General features: G+C 40.7%; 2 protein-coding genes across 5 annotated transcripts in view; one reads left to right on the top strand and one right to left on the bottom strand.

Annotated features, from left to right (window-relative positions):
- Positions 1-20,628, bottom strand: part of LOC121921681 (bile salt export pump-like) — a 390,920-nt gene that overhangs the window by 286,513 nt on the left and 83,779 nt on the right. The window lies entirely within an intron of this gene.
- Positions 10,668-18,080, top strand: G6PC2 (glucose-6-phosphatase catalytic subunit 2). Its single transcript, XM_042450205.1, has 6 exons — positions 10,668-10,954; positions 11,260-11,369; positions 13,296-13,407; positions 14,216-14,331; positions 15,612-15,832; positions 17,973-18,080. Exons 1-6 carry the CDS (start codon positions 10,737-10,739, stop codon positions 17,991-17,993), a joined length of 798 nt encoding a protein of 265 aa, XP_042306139.1. The 5' UTR covers positions 10,668-10,736; the 3' UTR covers positions 17,994-18,080.

Below are 20,628 nucleotides of genomic sequence, written 5' to 3'. Positions count from 1 at the left end.
GTAGAGCTCGGGAAACTTAATTTATAACCAGAGAATTTTTTATTTTATTTTATTTTATTTTATTATTATTATGATAATTTTTTAAATTTCATGCTTCTTATGTGCTCTGAGTAACTGCGGTTGATGCTTAATGTGTCATTGTTAATTATATCAACAGGGTATGTCTCGAAGTTTCAGGTTTTGGCCCTTAAATCTTAGGGTCTGGGATGCTCTTGACAGGCAATCCTAATCACAGAATCATAGAGTTGGAAGAGACCGCAAGGGCCCTGATCCAGTCCAACCCCCCGCCATGCAGGAACTCTCAATCAAAGCATCCCTGACTGATGGCCATCCAGCCTCTGTTTAAAGACCTCTAAGGAAGGAGACTCCACTACACTCCAAGGGAGTTTGTTTCACTGTCGAACAGCCCTTACTATTAGGAAGTTCCTCCTAATGTTGAGGCGGAATCTCTTTTCCTGTAGCTTGCATCCATTGCTCCAGGTCCTGGTCTCTGGAGCAGCAGAAAACAAGCTTGCTCCCTCCTCAGTATGACATCCCTTCAAGTATTTAAACAGGGCTATCATATCACCTCTTAACCTTCTCTTCTCCAGGCTAAACATCCCCAGCTCCCTAAATCGTTCCACATTGGACATGGTTTCCAGACCCTTCACCATTTTAGTCGCCCTCCTTTGGACACGCTCCAGTTTCTTAATGTCCTTTTTGAATTGTGGCGCCCAGAACTGGACACAGTATTCCAGGTGGGGCCTGACCAAAGCAGAATACAGTGCCAGCACCTAAGAATCCCAAAGAGGGAGGAGTGGCATTTCCACTACTTTCCCTCCACATCACAGTGTTCTTAATTTTTCTTTTCACATTCCCTCCCATTGCTTTCTGTGGCTTCAGGGGGAAAGTGATCAACGGTAGCTGCAGGGTTTGCACAGATTTTCCTTAGAGCTGGTTTGGGGGCATGTCTGGGTGTCAATAGGGCTGTGAATCCTGAAGATGCACAGCTTCTACAGCCATGGTCTTTGGTCTTCCCCAAGCATGCCTCTTTTCCACCTTTCTTACACCCGAGTTGGAAAACAGTTGGGTGCCAATGTTTTCATAGCATTTACAAAGCAGTATATGGATCTCCCTCCACCTGTGGAAGAGGATATTTGAAAAATCCTTTGGACCTGGAAACAAGCCCCTGTTTATTCAGAACCCATCTAATGTGCATGTATCTTGAGTGAATTTCAGTAAGACATAGTAGGTTGTCTCATACTAGATTATAGCTGCATCCGCACTGCAGAAATAATGCAGTTTGACACCACTTTAACTGTCATGGCACCATCCCACAGAATCCTGGGATTCGTTGGATTTTTAAAAAGATATTTTGGCCCTCTCCAGACAGGCCTTTGTGGCACCCCCGTCACGTGCTAGGGGTTGGCCGAGGGTGCACCTCCATTTTGACGCAATGCACGCTTAGCGTCCACATGTCCCAGCATCATAAGGATGTCACGAGTGCTCCATTGGCACACTGCAGCGTCCTTATGGCGCTTTTTGTGGGCCCTTTTTGCTGCGCGAGAGAGCCACGCGGTTTGTCCGCTGCGGCTCCCTCACGCAGCAAAACCAGGCGCAGGCAGACCGCTCTTTTGGGGCAGTCTGTATCCCGCCATAGCTTGCTCTGTCAGAAAGCTCTGATTCCACAACAAATTAAAATTCGGAGAAACCCATAAGATGGAGACATGATAGCTAAATTGGTGTTAAACTGGATTATGTTTTCCAGTATGGATACAGTTTATGTGCTCTGCAGTGTTGTTGTTGTTTGTTTTGTTTGTTTCTGTTTTTCAGTACTTGTACTCTAAGTATTCCTCTACATTCCCCTGACTTTGGTTTGGGAACAACCATGTATCATCTGTCTTCTTCTTTTTTAATTCGTCCAATTTTAATGGAAGCTAAATTCAGCAAACAAGCTGAATCCATTCATTTGCTTGTTGAAAGTATTCTTCGCAGCTTACACTGATCTTCAGCGTATCTCTCTGGGGAGCTGCTTTTGTATGCTTCCTTGGACTTTTCACTCCAACTACACTGTATGATTCTTCTGTTTTTATCTGTTGTTTAGCAAACTGCCAGCATGTCTTGTTCCAATTCTGTGTCTGTGAAGATGCTGATTAGGGACCACATTTGATAACACATAATGGCTTTCTTGCTGCTCTATTATTTTCCCATTGACAAGAAATGTATCCAGAGTACAAGAAAAGGAATCAGAATTCATTTGTAAGAATTTCTGAGCAATCCTCTGTTCTTTTATTAGGAGAACTGATCTCCAGTTTAAAAGACCATCTGTTTTATATGACAAGGACAGAGCATTATTTTGTCTTCTGGAAGGAGCATGAAAAAATTTCCCAAAGCTACTGTATTCACAAAGGCATGTTCATAAAACTTTGTCTCTGTGGAAAAATCTTGTTTAGCAACTTGCAGAGAGAAGACTGCAGTCAAAAAATCAGGAGAAGACTAGGGCATCGTTCCCACTATGATTTAAAGTGAATTGCTGGTTGGGTTATATGACCATTGTTTCCATTTGAAACCGGTTCCGATCCTACTGTGATCGATTTCAATTGCAATGAAGCAAGGCAAACGCAAAAAACAAAAAACAAAAAACCGTGCTCTTTCCTGACACTGGTTCTTTGGTGGTTCTTTTGAAAGAATCGATTCGTTAGCGTGATCAACAAGTGGGAATGACAGATCTGAATCGCATCATTCTGGAGTGGAGGGACTAATGGCAGAGGCATTTGATTCCTTGGTTTTGCAACTGCTTGCAATTACCCGGGCATAGAATCATAGAATCATAGAATCAGAGAGTTGGAAGAGACCGCAAGGGCCATCCAGTCCAACCCCATTCTGCCATGCAGGAAATCCAAATCAAAGCAACCCCGACAGATGGCCATCCAGCCTCCGTTTGAAGACCTCCAAGGAAGGAGACTCTATCACCCTTCGAGGGAGTGCTTTCCACTGTTGAACAGCCCTCACTGTCAGGAAGTTCCTCCTAATGTTGAGGTGGAATCTCTTTTCCTGCAGTTTGCATCCATTGCTCCGGGTCCTGGTCTCTGGAGCAGCAGAAAACAAGCTTGCTCCCTCCTCAATATGACATCTCTTCAAATATTTAAACAGAGCTATCATATCACCTCTTAACCTTCTCTTCTCCAGGCTAAACATCCCCAGCTCCCTAAGGCGTTCCTTATAGGGCAAGGTTTCCAGACCCTTCACCATTTTAGTCGCCCTCCTTTGGACACACTCCAGTTTCTCAATGTCCTTTTTGAATTGTGGTGCCCAGAACTGGAGACAATATTCCAGGTGGGGCCTGACCAGAGCAGAATACAATGGCACTATTACTTCCCTTGATCTAGACACTATACTTCTATTGATGCAGCCTAAAATCACATTGGCCTCGTTAGCTGCTGCATCGCACTGTTGACTCATGTTCAACTTGTGGTCTACTTGGACTCCTAGATCCCTTTCACATGTTGTCTCCTTAAGCCAGGTGTCCCCCATCCTATATCTGTGCATTTCATTTTTTCGCCCTAAGTGCAGTACCTTACATTTCTCCCTGTTGAAGTTCATTTTGTTAGCTGTGGCCCAGCTTTCTAGTCTATTCAGGTCATTTTGAATTTTGATCCTGTCCTCTGGAGTATTAGCTATTCCTCCTAATTTGGTGTCATCTGCAAATTTGATGGCAGCTCATAGTGAGGCAAATAGATGCAAAACCAATGAATCGAATCTTCTATCAATTTATTTTATTTTATTTTAAATATATAGTTCCCAAGCTGGGCTGTCCAGGCTGCCAGTTATGTCACTGTTGATGCACAGATTTGACATGCATTTTGAAGCAGCGCAAACTAGTGGGAACAACAATCATGCCAAAAAAGACACGATTACAAGGGGATAATGAAAAGATCCACTTTCAAAGTGGGAACGATGAACCTTTTGGAATCAATTTACCATCACAGAGCGAAGATGAATCGCAAACTGGTTTAAATGTAAATGAGAATGAGCCCTAAGAATGGGAAGGGCAGCAGTGAATGAATGAGACAAGATGCAAAAGAGTAAAGATATACAAGTTAGCACTGAAGTTAGAATAATTTAATCCACTGGATTCCCTATCACCATGCACTCTGACTGTGAGAGCTGGACAGTGAAGAAAGAGGATAAAAAGAATATCAACTCATTTGAGATGTGGTGCTGGAGAAGAGTACTGAGAATACCATGGATGGCCATGAAGACAAACAAATGGGTCTTTGAACAGATCAGGCCTGAACTGTCCCTGGGAGCCAAGATGATGGAACAGAGGCTGTCATACTTTGGCTTACCAAACCAAATTCTCTGGTTTGAAGAATGTTCAACTGCACCCTTGGCTTTTTTTTTTAACTTCCTAGATATACTTGGAAACCTCTTTTTGCCACTTCTGAAAAACTATTTCACTGTGTATTATTGGGATTGTTTGGAATAAAAATTAAAATTTGGGGAGAATATGCATTTTAATAGTACTGATTTTCCCAATTATTCACACTAAAACAGTTTGTGTCAGTCACAAATTTTACCACAGTTCAAACAAATGAGTTTGTGTCTTCTTCCCTGACACTCCTTTGTCAGCTTCTGTTTGAGAAACAATGATTGGGCGCTTCAGTTCTGGGTTCAAATGTATCAGATAAACTTGGTTTTAAAAGGCCAGAGTTTGTAAGACAGCCATGTCCCCTAACTAGGGTTTGCAGCTGACATACGTAAATACTTGATTGATCCCAAAGATATATAACTTGTCATTAAGCGCCCTCCCCCCGCCTCCAAATATATTAACTATCTCGAATTCTCTGCCCAGTGACTTGGTTGCTGAGTGGAGCAGGATTTCATGGCAGTCAGACGTTCAACAAGAATAAAAAGGGCCAAACCAGATATTATCAGTAAAGTCCATGGCATCTGTTATGTTATTCTGGAAGTCAAGGTTTGCAGTGTTTCTACTGTGCTTTCTTATCAATATCCTGAATGCAGCAAGTTAACTGAGTTTTGAATCTTTACAATCATTCTAGGGATTTCTGCTGTGTTTGAAAATGGGCATACTCTTCTCTGCTATTTGCTCTAGACAAAAATGGTATTATTTTCAGAGGAGAGAAAGCCCACTCTCTGCTCTATTGTGACATCTGAAGCTCATGTTGTTGCTGCCTTGAATGAAAAACAAAATGTACCAAAGGTAAGTGGACTTTGGCTAATGCTGCTGGAGGCATCATTTGTGTTGCTAGCTTTTCTTTCTCTTTGCTTGGCAACGCATGACCTTAGTTATCACATCATGTTGACTTTGATCTTTAGGTGTACAGTAATCATGAACGTTTTCGCCTTCTTGCTTTAATTCAGTAGTTTTCAAACTGAGGTTGGAGGAAACCTCAGATGCCTTGGCCTCTTCTCAAGGACTTATCAGTGAGAAGATCAGGAATGATGTACAGGCTTCCCCACCACTACCTGTCTATCCTTGCCATGAACAGCCATAACAAAATATTGGTTGCATTTCACAGCAGGCATGTGTGGGCTTCATGCTTATGGGGGCCTCTTTTTTTCTTTTCTTTTCTACTAGACTCCAGGTATCTGCCAATTGGAGACAAGGGCTGCAGCCACACTGCAGAATTAATGCAGCTTGACACTGCTTTAACTATTGTGGCTCCATCCTATGGAATCCTGGGATTTGTAGTTTGTTCTGGCACCAGAATTCCCTGGTAGAGAAGGCTAAACATCTCACAAAACTACATATTCTACAATTCCATAGCATTGAGCCATGTTAAAATTAAAGTTAAAGTGGTGTCAATGTAGTTCAGTCCAAATTCTGCTGTGCAGATGCAGCCAAGGACAAGAGAGTCTCATTGGCAGAGTCAGATGCACAATGGTAACTTAGGTCAGAAACAGTTTCCTCCTGTTTTGCATGACTCATCGTGTGCCCTGTATATACAGTCCTCCCACCGAATTTGTGAATTTGTATATTCAAGCCCCATAGCTTTCAACGGCTGCATGCTCCTGTGTGCAGCCATGTGCACGTGTTACAGGCGTGTGCACCATTAACTTTAATGGAGGTTGCCCCTAAGTGAATAATCAAAATCGCAAATCTCAAGTCTGTGAAAACGGAGGGGTGATTGTACAAGCAAGGCTCCCTTCCACTTTCCCTTCAAGGGTTCAGGATGAATGAGAGTGAAGCATTCTTCAGTACCTCCGGTTCCAGCAGTTCTGGCAGACTTAGGTTTCTCCTCGGAGGAGGGGAAAGCTTCAGTGGGGCCATGACAAACACCTTAACCACACACACATACACACACATTAGGTATATATCAAGTGTGAGGAGAGTCAGCATGGTGTAGTGTTTTGAGTGTAGGACTTGGGCTGTGGAGACCAGGGTTTGATTCCCTGCTTAGCCATGGAAACACTTGGGTGAGTCTCACACTCTCAGCCCCATAAAACCCATGATAGGTTCACTTAGGATCGCCATAAGTCAAAAATACAACACCAAAGGTGAAAAACCTTCAGATATTTTAGCCAGCAGCTCCTGCAGTCCTCTCGCTTTGATAGTGCTGGCCCAGGCTGATGGGAATTGTAAGCCATACCATGTAATCACCATCCCTGGTCTCTTGAGCATGGGTCTTTGTGCATCAAATGATGAGGGAAATGAAACAGGCAAGAAGTTAGAAATCTATTAAAGGAATCAAAGTTTTGATTCAAATGCTGCACTTCCTAGACGTTAAACACCATACTGTTATTGGTGACATTATAAAAATAGATTCCACCTTTTCAACAATTGCCAATATATTTCAGTAGAAGGGAATGGCAAAACCACCTCTGAGTACTCCTTGCCTAAGAAAACCTGTGAAAAATTCATGGCATCATCATAAGTTGACAGGCATGTTGCAGACACACACACACTTCTTTCTGTAATGGATTAGTGAAAATACAGTATTTCTGATAGTTGTGGAGAAAAAACAGTTATGCCATCCTGCAAAATGTATTCAAATTGGCTATTGGACCTCACTCATGAACACAATTGCTGTTTTTAATTTCTGGAGGGGTACAGAAGATAAGGCTAAAATTAACTGTGTGTGTGTGTACCTTTAAGTTGCCTGTTGACTTATGGCAACCCCATGAATTAAATAGAGTTTTCTTAGGCAAGGAATACTCAGAGGTGATTTGCCAGTTCCTTCTTCTGAAATACAACCTACAGTACCTGGTATCCATTGGTGGTATCCCATCCAAGTATTAACTAGGGCTGATCTTGCTTAGCTTTCAAGATCAGACAGGATCATTCTAGTGCCTTTAGGATATTTAGGCCCTAAGTGAACTAGAAGGGCCCTTCTCAATTATGGCCTGGTCCAGATGGGCCGTTTTGCATGTCCTGGCGATGGGCTAGGGTTGCCTCGGGATGCCATTTCCAGATGTCCTGCAACCCTAGCACGTCATCAGGATGTCATCACTGCGCGGCGCCATATATACAGTGTGCATAGTGATGACATCACTGCTGCGCAATGTTCAGATGTAGCTGCGCAGCAGCGACGTGCTCACGCTGCCGCCGCCTATTTGTGATGATGCAAAAAGGAGCCGTGTTTTAGCGCTCCTTTTTCTTTAGCGTAGCCGCACTGTGCAATTTGGTTGCTGTGGTGCAGCTATGGAAGAAAGAGAGGTGGCTCCTGGCTGCCTCTTTCTGGAGCTTTGTACCGCGCCTATGTTAAAACAACTGCTTCTCAGAAACAAAGCACTAGAAAAGCAAACTGCTGCTCTCTTGCCTTTCCACATGGCTTCCTCAACTACAAGAGTAGGATTGACTTCGCTAATAAGCTCCTTCAAATACATTTAAACTAAAGTAAACGCAAAAAAGCTATTTGTACAGGAGGTCCTTTTAGTTCACGTATCAAAGCCCCTAGATAGTTTTATACAATTCTGTTAAACACTCACAGTTTGTATAGTTGAGACCCTTATACTCAAGCCCTCATATTTTAATGGAAGAGCAATGAAAATAATCTTTATCTAATGCTGTATCCTGCATTTTGTTGTTTCCTGGATTCTTGTTTACCTTAATCACCTTTCCTCATCTCTTCAGAACCTGGCCCTTTGATATTCTGTAAAGCACCATGTACATAAATCACGATAGGAATAATCAATCAATCAATCAATCAATCAGTCGCCAAACCTAGACCACTTCCAATTCATTTGAAAGGATGTGTGTGTGGTAATAGTTGCATTTGCACAAAGCAATAAGCCAGAATTTCTAGAGAGTTTTAGCTTATCAATACCGGGGATGTGTATGGAGCCAGAGCATGGTACAGCGGTGTGGGTGCTGGATTAGGACACCATGGCTGCTGCACTGTGGAAAAAATCCAGTTTGATACCACTTTAACTGCCATGGCTCAGTGCTATGGAATTCTGGGAACTATAGTTTTGTGAGACATTTAGCATTCTCTGTCAGGGATAGCTCTAGTGCCACTACAAACTACAGTTCACAGAATTCCATAGCACTGAGCTATTGCAATTAAAGTGGTGTCAAACCAGATTATTTCTGCAGTGCAGATGCAGCCTGTGAGACCACAGTTCATATCCCTGCTTGGCCATGGAAACCTACTGGGTGACCTTGGGCACATCATGCTCTCAGTCTCAAAGGAAGACAAGAGCAAACCCTCTCTGAACAAATTCTGCTAAGAAAACTTCTTGATAAGTTCATCTTAGGGTCATCATAAATAAGAAATGACTTAAAGACCCACAACAACAAAAGCTGATTCTTCTGTTTTTCTCTTTCTGTGGCCATTCAATGCTAGAAATTCTAGCCATAGAAAGAGAAAAATAGGAGAATCAGCTCTTGAAGAAGGGTCTTCCCAAAACACACAAGCAGAATAAATGAAAGCCTTTTTAACAACAGCACAGCTTAACAACGTTTTGTCTCACAACAACACCAGAGCACATCTCTCATTTTCCAGCAATTCACAGTTTTCCCCATCTCAGCTCTCTCATACAACAATAACAATGAAGATCTGTGCTAGTATATACTGTTCCATTGCTCCTGCTTGAATCCTTCTGCAAAGGGGAGCAGAAACAGTCACCTACCCAAGAAAGTACTAACTATAGGATGCGTAGCTTTATCATCAAACCTGGAGTCTCCTTTCTCTCTCTCTCTTCTAACAAGCCAGGAGCCATCAGCTTCTAGAATCTAACTTGTTTGCGGACTGACAAACCAGAGTCTGGGTACAAATAAGACACTAAGTTACCTATATCTGGTTTGCTATAGCCACTTCTTGCAGGAGTAACCAAGCAAAATATAATTGGGCAGCATGCACCAGTATCCTGATTCACTACCAAGGACTTCTGAAAATCTTGGCTTAATTACTGTTTTGTTTAAATGGGCCCATTGTTTCCATGCCACTATACTACCTTATCATTTTTATTGGGAATATTCTGTATGTATGCAGTCTCAGATAGAGACTCAGGTAGAGTCTAGTAGAGATCAGTTATCACCAAAAAGGCCATATTCCTAATTGCACTCAAGTAAAATGGTCAAAATAACCTGGTGTTTATTTTAGTGATGGGCATCTCTTGCCAAAATTTTTTTTAAGGTCACCTTACAACAGGGCTATGAGTTTCCACTCTAAGGTCACTTTACAAGGCTATGAGTTTCCACTCTAAGATCACTTTACAAGGCTATGAGTTTCCACTGTGCTTTAGAAAGTTACTCTCTCTCAGCCTCAGGCAATGACAAACCTCCTCTGAACAAATCTTGCCAATAAAACCCCAAGACAGGGTCACCTTAGGGGTACCATAAGTTGGAAATGATTTAAAGGCACACAGCAACAGCAACAACTTGGAGAGGAATTCCATGTTGTTCACAACATAAGACTGCTGTTTAAACAGGCTTTCCTGTGTTGAAGTCCTCTTTACTCCTTATTACGATCCTAACAATTGTCTGTTTTCCTGCCTTCATTTGACTTCTGAAATAATTTCCAGAGAACTGATATTATGGCATCATAACCTTGGGAAAATAAGCCTAAAGGAGAGTAGGAGATCTCATCATGGACTCCAAAAGCATATCTCAGTTGTGTATAACATGCCGCTCAGTTACTCTCAGCATCTCTGTGACTTCCCCAAAGGAAATAACCTGTTTTGGAACAGCCCCCTTTAAAACCATTTCAAAAACTCCCGCTGCCATACATATCCTTGCAGTATGAAATTGCAATGTAAAAGTAGAAGGTGTGCTAAGAGACGATGAAAGGCTGGTTTTAATTTCAAATAAAAAGGCAAAGCTTTCATGACTTCTGCTGGGATCAATTATTTATATATTGCTCCTGGTCTTTATATATTGTAGCAGCAGTTAGTCAAGTGCAGAGATTACTAATGTCCAGTCTTGGACGAAATGAGCTGTGCTAAAAAGTGAAGGCAAATATGGCCCAACTGTTCATACAATGGTTACATAAGACATGTATTGAGCATTACACACTTTTGCTCACAATTTACTGTAGATCAGCATGTCCTCTAGTTCTCTTCCCTCCAATTAAAATGATAAACAATAAAAACACCTGTTTCCCTTACCAAGAGGTCTTTTGCAAAGAGTCACATGTTTCAGGAACTGACAATATAAAAGCAAAAACGAACTGTCACACACCACTCTTGTGGTCTTAAACAATCCCCTTTGTGCTTTGACTTCTTCCATTTAAGCCAAAGAGCAAAAAGAAAGTGACTTCATTTGAGAGACTCAAGTCTCACATCCTGTGAACATGGATCTCCTCCATAGCAATGGAGTGCTCATAATTCAGCATTTGCAGAAGGATTACAGGTCTTACCAGAGCTTTCTAAATTTCATGTCACACGTTGGAGATCCTCGGAATATTTTTTCAATTTATTTCCCTCTTTGGTTCCAGCTTAACCGAGTGGTTGGGACAAAAATGATCTGGGTAGCAGTGATTGGCGATTGGTTCAATCTTATATTTAAATGGTAAGACTACTTTTTGGTACTTTCCTTTGCACTTCCACAAAATGCAGAATTTGTGCCCATTGTAAATAAGAAGTCTTTCAGTAACTGTTGGTTACTTGTTTATATTATTTAATACCCAGAGTTTGAAGGGCTCACTTTTCCCCCCTTTAAAGCTAAAAACATGGGAAATTGTTTAGAATCCAGCTTTTTAAAAGTGATTGTCCTGTCTTCAAGCCAATATACCTGATATAGGAAAAACTGTTATAGTACTAAATAATATCTTGTGTTTATGTGTTCACTGGGCATACTGCTTTCTTTTTCGGCAGGATTTTATTTGGTCATCGGCCATATTGGTGGGTCCAAGAAACCATGATCTATCCTAATCAAACAAGCCCATGTCTTGAGCAGTTTCCCATAACATGCGAAACAGGACCAGGTAAGCAGTGAGTACTAGTTATTCAGTTCAGAGATTTAGCCTTTGGGGGTTATGGAATGAAAACCTCCCCTTTGAATATTGTGTTTGAAATAGAAGTTATAAACTCACTCCCTACTTGAAAATTACTATATTTCTCCTACTCTGATAGAAGTCACTGATAACTGTTGCCATCACTTTCACAGAGAACAAACAATCCCAAAAATGTTTGGGGCAGTACATATTTCTTCCACCTGATATGATACATTAGTAAATTTACTTGTGTGGAGTGAGGCTCTCACATTCTGAAGGATGTATCAGCATGTAAATTATTAAAGAAATAAGAAGTTAACTGGGCATCATGATTTATCAATGTGGTGACAACACTGACCTCATAGCTTTCATCATACAGTATAGGGATGGAAACCACGCATGTTTCCAGATGTTGCTGGACTGCAGCTCCCTTCATTCTTCATCTTTGGCTATGCTGGCTAATGCTGATGAAAGTTACAGTCCAGCAACATCTGAAGGGCTGCTTGATTCCCACCCTTATGTAAAGAAATAGTGCAGAGAGCATTCTTCCAAAAATGCTTTGTTGCTGTTCTGAAGTGGTATGGCTTTTGTAAGAAAGAATAAGTATGGAATTGAATGGGTGAAAGCATATTCATCACATTTATCATCATTGTAAAGAATGTTTAGATCAGATAGTTTTAGAAGAATTGATCATAGCTGGGTAGCAGTTATATGTGCCAGAGTTTTGTTTTTGTTTTAGAACTGGGTTTTAGATACAAAAGCTAATTTAAAAGCTTTGGTCAGACTGACAATTTAAACAGGGTAGCACCAATATTGCCAAAAGATGAATGCCTAAGTTGGCTGCCCAAATAGCTTAGAAAGTTCTTTAGACGCTGTTGCCAAGCATCTGCTTCTGCCTGGCACAGCTTTCATCCTGCCATGCTATTCAGTGTTACCAGTGGGCTGCTCTAAATGTAGGCAGGCAGTGACATGATGGAAGGAGCTCTCTGTGAGCAGTTTGCTCCAGGCAAACAACTTATCATGCACAAGCAGATGACAGATACCATCACAGGGAACTGAGAATAGCTGGAAGGTACATGATGCTGTTCCAAAAGTGAAGCAAAGCAAAGCAGATTTCAACCTGTAAATTGTCTGGTTAGTAAACTCCCCCTCCCCTCATTTGGAAGTGTGTGCAAGTTGTTCTGAGCAACTTAGATCAAAAATGGGGGGAAGAAGATAAGTAAAATACATAAATGTAATGCAGCCAACAGGAGGGACATCTTTGTGTATGGCATGCATGGCAGTCTAGAGATGAAAATGCTATACTTCCTTTCATGATTATTACTTGGTGAGGGGGGTTCCCCCAGTTGTCTCATTGGCAAGTTTTCCTGGTAACATGGGAGACATCTCTTCTGCCTGAGGTATGTGAGCACACCGCCTAAAATCTAGGAATGCCATTGGTCTTTTATCCCTGTGTGTACCTTTGGAGTACATGATATCTCTAACTTACTCCTGATCCCTGCTTGTTGATTCCCACCATAACTTTAGTGTCAGTGACCTCAGATGCTAAATAGGGACAGATCTGCCATATGATAAAGCAGGAGTAGGAATCGTATGGCTCCTCAGATGTTGCTGGATTTCAGGTCTTAGCAACCTTAGCTAGCATAGTCAATGGTGAGGAATGCTGATTCAACAACATTTGAAGGGTCATACAAGTCCCATCCCATGACAAGGATATGGGCATAAATTTAATTTCGAGACTCAACCAGAGTAGACCTACAGAATTGATTGCTGAATGGTAAGTAAACATCTATATAAATCCTTTTGAGCTGGTAAGTATACTCTTCTTGGGATAAGTAGCTGATCTAGGCTATGGCTTTAGATGATGTTCTGATGGCTTTTGGTACTTTCCAACATCTTGTTTTGTTTTTTCCACAGGAAGCCCCTCTGGCCATGCCATGGGATCTTCATGTGTTTGGTACGTAATGGTGTCAGCAGCTCTCAGCTATACAGTGAGACAGAAAGATAAGTCAGCCATCAACCTTCACAGGTCAGTTTCTTCTCAAAATCCATAGACTCTGCTTTTGCGACTATTCATTTGCCATTTTCCAGGCAGGCATAAATTGCAAACAAGATGCTGTTATTATTGTGTGCTTTGCTCAAATAGCAAAGTATGCAGAAGATGACGTCTGTTCACTTGCATAGCATATCACTTGCACATAAGCCAGACCTGCTTTAAATGAAGCCTGCACACAAACTGGACTCTCTCCCCCTATCCATTTGTGGCCATAGGGTGGAATTCTCTGGCCTTTCCCCATATTTATCTAAACATCAGATGACTTCTCAAGTCCAAGAAGTAGAGAGATAAAGAGTGGAAAGGATGACACAGAAAACTGCTGGAAGCGGTGAAACTGAGAGATGGAGATGTAGAGAGTGGAGTGGGGAAAAGGAAAACCTAGCATATGATGTAGTGGTGTTTGGTTGCTCCCATGTTAGTTGGGCAGTGAATCCACTCCAGGTTAAATCCAGGCTTTAAAAGAACTGTCCAGTGTGTTGAAACTTGTTTCTAAATAGGTTCAGCACCTAGTCTAGTTCCTTTAAAGCCAGCCCAAACCTGGTGTGGATTCTCTGCTCTACTAACATGGGAGCCTCCAGCTGCCACAGATGATGCTGCAAAGACCTGGAATAGCACAGAAAAGAACTCAGAGCTTGGGAAAGCTTCCTTTTTGGACTACAGCTTGTAGAACCCTCCCAGATTCATAGAGAATAGAAAGTAAGGGAAAGTGAGGAAGGAGCTTTATAATCCATTGCGTTTGGGATCTTTTTTTAAAAAAAATGACACACTTTTTCTTTTACAGACTCATCTGGTCTTTCCTGTGGAGTGTGTTCTGGATTATACAGATCAGTGTGTGCGTTTCAAGAGTATTTATAGCGACACATTTCCCTCATCAAGTTATCCTTGGAGTAATTGCTGGTAATAGGGGTGGCTTCCTTTTTCTTGTTTCAAGTATAGATTTTGAAAACCATGGAAAAATATATAAATGTGATATAGTGGGATTGAAAGTAGGAATGTAGGAAATATCTAATGTGGCATTTACTTTGATCTATATTGTGAAGCTTGTTTATGAAATCTGAGGCACGTTCTAACCTATGACTTTATTTGACAATGTGCTGTGAATAGTAAGTTCTTGTATTATGGCGTATTTGTGAACATTGTGGCTTCTGAAGTTGTGACGTTCCCTGCAGTAGAATGCTTATAAACAATCCATTTTAAATGGGAGAAGTGAGACCTCTGGGGAGCTGTGGGGACAGCCTGCTAGAAAGGTTATAGATAGTTATATAGAAAGATAACCCTGGAGGAAAGGAATCAGAGTTTGGAGAGTTATCTTTTGAACTGCTTCTCCCACAAAATCCTACCCAGCATGGCCAACTCTGACATTAAAGAAGTAATCATTCTAAACTATAATTTGGAATTATAACTATAACTATCATAAAGGAGGCAGTGGGGCAAAATTAGGGTTGTGGATGGTAGGCAACAGATTAGACGATAGACCACAGAATAGACCATATACTGTTGATTCTAATCTGAGTCTAAGCAAAGGGATAGGAGGGAAGGGTGGAAGATATTAGGTAAAAAGAACTACGCTGAATCTCACCAAAAGTTTGTATAGTCCAGCATCTTCTTTCCAACACCGCTTAGCCAGATACCACTGGATAAGCCCATGAATAGGGTACTGATAGCCCTTTTTGCTATTATTCCCCAGTAACCAATATGCTGACCAGGCTAGAGGTTGGATAAGGAGCCTTAACATGGCTGAATGCACAAGGATTTCTAGGGCAGATTTTAAAGAGTTAAATAGTCAAAGCCCTGGCCATGGAATCTGTTTTCATTTCACCTGTATTCAGATTAGCTCATTTCTCAAGTTATTTCCATTCCGAACATTGACATACAGTACTCATTCTGAGTATGATGAAAATTTTAAATACTAGGAAATTCTGATAAACAATCATGTGAAATAATTCCCTATCTGTATATTTAGCCATGCAAATCCAAATGTCAGAAATGCTCAGGAATGTGCTCAAGTAAAAGAAACCATTTTGTTTGACCTTTTGATTCTGTCATATTAATTGCCTGTTGAGCAAGAATACACTTTACAGTCAGACCAACTCTCTTTGTGGTTTTAAAGTAAAGCCTTGAAAATGATATGGTTTGTGTAAATTAATCTGTACTAATGCCTCATTTATAATTCACAGGTATGCTTGTTGCAGAAGCATTTGAATATGCTCCAGCCATTCAGACAGCAAGTTTAAAAACATACATCCAGACAAATGTGTTTCTCTTTGTTTCTGCTCTTGGCTTCTATCTGGTTCTCAAGCTTATCGACATAGACCTTCTGTGGTCTGTACCAAAGGCAAAGAAATGGTGTGCCAATCCAGAGTGGATCAATATTGACACGACTCCCTTTGCTGGACTGGTGAGAAACTTAGGTGCCCTCTTTGGGCTTGGTCTCAGCATTAATTCTGATATGTTTATTATAAGCTGCAAAGGTAAACATGGCTATAAGACTAGTTTCAGGATACTGTGCATTGCCACTTCTTTAGCTACCCTACAGCTCTATGATTTTATCAAAATACCCACCCACACTGAATATTTGTTTTACACCCTTTCTTTTTGCAAAAGTGCAGCCATGCCACTTACAGTAGTGGCTTTGGTTCCATACTGCATACACTTACTCATGAAGCCAACAGAAAAGAAGCTTCCCTAGATGTTTTTGGAAGATCCCGGGGCATCTAAAATGCCAAGAATGTTCAGTCGTGGAAGGTTTGAACAGTTATTTGCTTTCTTCTGTTCTGAACAATAGTGGGCATGCTTCTACATAGAAAACCAAAGGGATACTTATATCTTTGGAGTTGTGAAAAAAATTGTTTGGCTACGCCTTTAGTTTAATTCCCCAAATAGTGCAAGATGAAAATGAAACAGCATCGTTATCTGAACTTCCACTAGTTTTGGAAGTTTTTGTGCATATTATTGGTAGTTAAAGCTTCATTGGGGTGCTCATCTGTAACATGAAAGGTGCTTTACCGACCTAGTCCTCCTTTCCAACCCAAGAGAAGTATTGGTTTATTCGATACTACATTTTATGTTTGTGTACAGATTTATGTGTGTATAGAAAAACAGACAAATAGATAGAAATGTTATATCCAGTTATTGATAGATGAAACATGCATCTCGCAAGCATAGGTCTCTGTTTTTTCTTACTACTGTATATACTGTAGTTGGGTTTTCAGCCAGTAGCAACACATTTGTTTTTTTTTTCTGTACTGACTTCTGTTCTGAGGTACACCTTGTAACTCTGCTTTCCGTTGGTTAGATGCAACAATGTCACATTTTCAGACTTTTCTATTATTCAGTGTGTTGTGAACTATGTACAAAATTTCAGACTTCCAGGTATACTAGAAGCAACATACGCTTTATGGAGTATGCTTCTCTTTCGCTCCCATTTCTAAAGCAAGTCTGAACACACTTAGCTAAGCCTCACTGAGCTCAATTGGATTTACTTTTGAATAGCATGTATTGCTATAATTCACCTGGAAATGGGTAATGAATATATAATAAAACTGTGTTAGTATTATATGATCCAATCATCTGGATCATATACTTTGAGAGGTAATTATTAGTAAAAGGCATTTGTCAGATTTTCTGAGAAGGAATAGCAAAAGTAATTACTTATTCAGAAACTATTCTCCCACCCTCACTTACTCATAGGCCACACATTTTTCACTGATATGTTATTTTTTAAAAAACCTACACGTATATCAATACTCTCCTCACTTTAACATGTACAATCCTGAGATGAAAATGGAAATGAAGTGTTCCGTATATGGATTTTTTTTGGATTTTGGAATACTCGCATTTGCATATAGGTACATAATGAGCTATCTTGGAGATGGGACCCTAGCCTAAACAAGAAATTAATTTATCCTTCATATGCACCTTATACACATAGCCTGAAGGTAATCTTACAGTACACAAAGAGATGCATCCTAAAATACTGAGCTTAGCAATTTGAAGCTTTTTAGTGCAAATGAATCAGTGCTAGAAGGGCATATAGACATAATATCCTAGTCCATTTCTATGTATGGTCCTCATTTTGTCTACAGAGCACACTGAATAATCATATTCCTGATTTTTCATTGTCACAACAGGCCTGCTAGGATGGTTGGTATTATTGTTCTGCCTTTCTAGACAAGAGGGATTAACATTTCATATGTAAAAAGAAAAGAAAAACCCAGGAAATAGTGATGTATTTTATCCTGACACATCTCACATTACTACACTAAACAGCTAAAGAGGGAAATGTGGTGAATTTTGTCACTTTTGAACTTTTAAACTGATAAGCTTGTTTAGGAAGATAATTGTAGTTTTACGTTAGATACCTTGCAAACGCAAAAGATACTCTCCCTTACTGAGCATGCAACTGCATTTATAATATGGCTAAAAATAATCCTGAGCTTCTATATGATATGTTTAAACTGAGCAAGCAAATGTGCATACATTTCCATACATCTAAAACATTAGTTTTGAAGGAACACACTTTATTTTTTTGTTTTTAGATGATCATACATGTGTTTTAGGAGGCATTGTTTTTGAAGAAGTATCCTGTCCTGCATGTGGAAGCAGTAAGAACATCTGTTCTAGGATGGTGTCCGCCTCTTGTGATGTTCATAAATATTTGTAAATATAAAGTAACCATGTTTGTTTTAAAAAAAGGTGTGCCTGTTATTATCAAACTGATCAAATTTAATCAATTAAAGTTGGGCGAGGAACTGAAGATTTTACCCACAATCCCCTGTTGATTTAAGAACGCTATCTGTGACAAGGGTCCAACACACACTGCAGAAATAATCCAGTTTGAGACCACTTTAACTGGCCTGGCTCAATGCTAGGAAATTCTCGGAACTAGTTTTGTGAGATATTTAGCCTTCTCTGTTAAAGAGCTCTGGTGCCACAATAAATGACAGTTCCCAGAATCTCCTAGCATTTATCTGGGCCAGTTAAAGTGGTCTCATACTGGATTATTTCTGCAGTGTGTTTTGGATCCCTGGGATTGCTTTCCAGTCTATTCCTTTATTTAACTCTGCGCTCCTGCTACCCCCTTAAACCACATTCCTAAACTCTTCCTTAGATTTATTATATCTGAATCCTAAGCTGGCTTCAAACATGGACACTTGTGTATTTTTGGGATTCTTGATGATGGCTGGCTAAGACTCAGACAGTTCCTTCACTGAAACAATTTAGATAGAAATTAACAGGAAATAATACTGTCGTTATTAAAAGGGTTCTAACAAGCACCAGACTGCCCTACTAACTGCTTTTTGTTAGTATTACACAACTGTTAAACGGTCAACTCTTTGCTAATAGGTTAATATTCAGAGCGGGTAGGTGCTCCAGCTCTGCTATGTGTCACACCACCCAAGGATGATATCTGGAGCCCATTCACACTATCCAGTTATTGTGCTATTATTCCACTTTAATTGCTGTAATGCCATTCTGTCAAATCCTGGGATTTCCAGTTTAAGAAAGGGCCTCATTAAACTATAAACCCAGAATGCCACAGGAGGCAGTCATGGTAGAAAAAGTGGACTAATAACCGCACTGTAATTGTATGGTGTAAATCACTGGTTCCCAATCTTTTCTATGCCCCACATCCCTAGGAAATGTTTGATTACTTTCTGTACTTCCTACAAAAGTGATGTCACATCTGAAGATAAAGGAGTCTAATGTCTAATTTTTGAACCACAAGTTAAACCACATACAAAACTGAGAGTGAACAAACAACTTTTAAAAATATTTTTTTTTGCTCAGTGCATAAAATGCAAATCTAAGTTGAGCAATTAGATTCTAATTTATTCAGAGCACAAGGAGGCAAGCCACAACTTTGTCACACCCCCTCAAATTCTATCTGTTACTCTGTGGGGGTGTAGGTAGGCCACATTGGGAACCCCTGATGTAAATGAACCCCTAATTGGTGTATGTCTCCATAATTTTTACAAACGTTTCTGACACCAACCTATGAAGTGAACAGCAGTCAATGCTTCACAAGTGTTGAAGGGGCTGGCATGTCACTTAACTTGCACAGAATGATGAGTTCCAGCTCAGAGCCAGGAATTTGGAGAATATTGTTTACTTCGTGGTCATTGTCATCCCAATCACATTTTCCCTTTCAGCAGTGCTCTCTGAAAATGGCTAATAGCTACATCAGGGAATTGTAGTTTCAAACTTAATTTAATTAAAATGTTGGCAGCATGGGTGTTTCTAAATAAAATTACACATAAGTAACTGACTCTGTTTAGGCAAAGATCTCCCTCCTGATGTCTTATTTAAAATTCAAAGCTATGAAATGCCTTTTATTTAAAGGAACAGATCTTTGTCCACAAGGACTGCAAATCCCACCGCTGCCACCATGTGATGATTCCTTGAGAGCAATGGCCCTGTGCGTGGCCCTTACTCCCAGGGAGTCCCTTAAAAGAACTTTCCCTTCTAGGATCTCCTAGGTTTCCATTCTCGCTCCCTGTTGAGCAGAATGAGACCCCTGGAGGTCCTATAGTCGCGCTGCCACCACCCAGTGAATGAATTCCTTCCCCTACACACACTGGGACTTGTGAGGGATAGAGAGAGAGATCTAGTTTCCTTTCTTGCTAACCCACAGCAATCAGTAACCGAGTTAAGGCACGTGTACAGGAGCCAAAGAGATAGCAGATGCTTTTAAAAGAAAGAAGTTTATTTTAAAGAAATAGTGTAGAATAGGAAGGTATCACTCATGCCAGGCCTCCTTGCCTTGCAGGTCAGAAAACACAGTTACAAAGATATTCATTTCAGGCAAGCTATTAGATAAACATAACAAAAACCTAGACGTACTGACTAACACTGTTCCTAAGCTACTCACACAATGATGGGATTTGCAGTCCTTGTGGAGTTCTTGGAATCAGGGAGTTGGCTCCTTGCCAACTCTACCTGCATGCCAGAGCCGGTCCTCCGGCTGCTCAGAGGACAAGCCTCTGGTTTCTCCAAACACAGCCAAGATGGAGAACAAAGGACACATGGTCCTACAGGGGTATTTAAAGCCCTCTCTTGGAATCTTTTTGAAACTGCCGCTCTGGCACTGTTGATTGGCCAAGTGAGCCTTACGTCAGCTATGATGTAGCTGCTCATTAGCATGTGATGTCATCTCTCATTAGCATGTACCTCCTCCCAGATTAACCCTTTGTA

This window comes from Sceloporus undulatus, chromosome 1, assembly GCF_019175285.1.
Source record: "Sceloporus undulatus isolate JIND9_A2432 ecotype Alabama chromosome 1, SceUnd_v1.1, whole genome shotgun sequence".
Lineage (NCBI taxonomy): Eukaryota > Metazoa > Chordata > Lepidosauria > Squamata > Phrynosomatidae > Sceloporus > Sceloporus undulatus.
The sequence above is the reverse complement of the archived record's forward strand: the minus strand, read 5'-3'. Positions and strand labels throughout refer to the sequence as shown.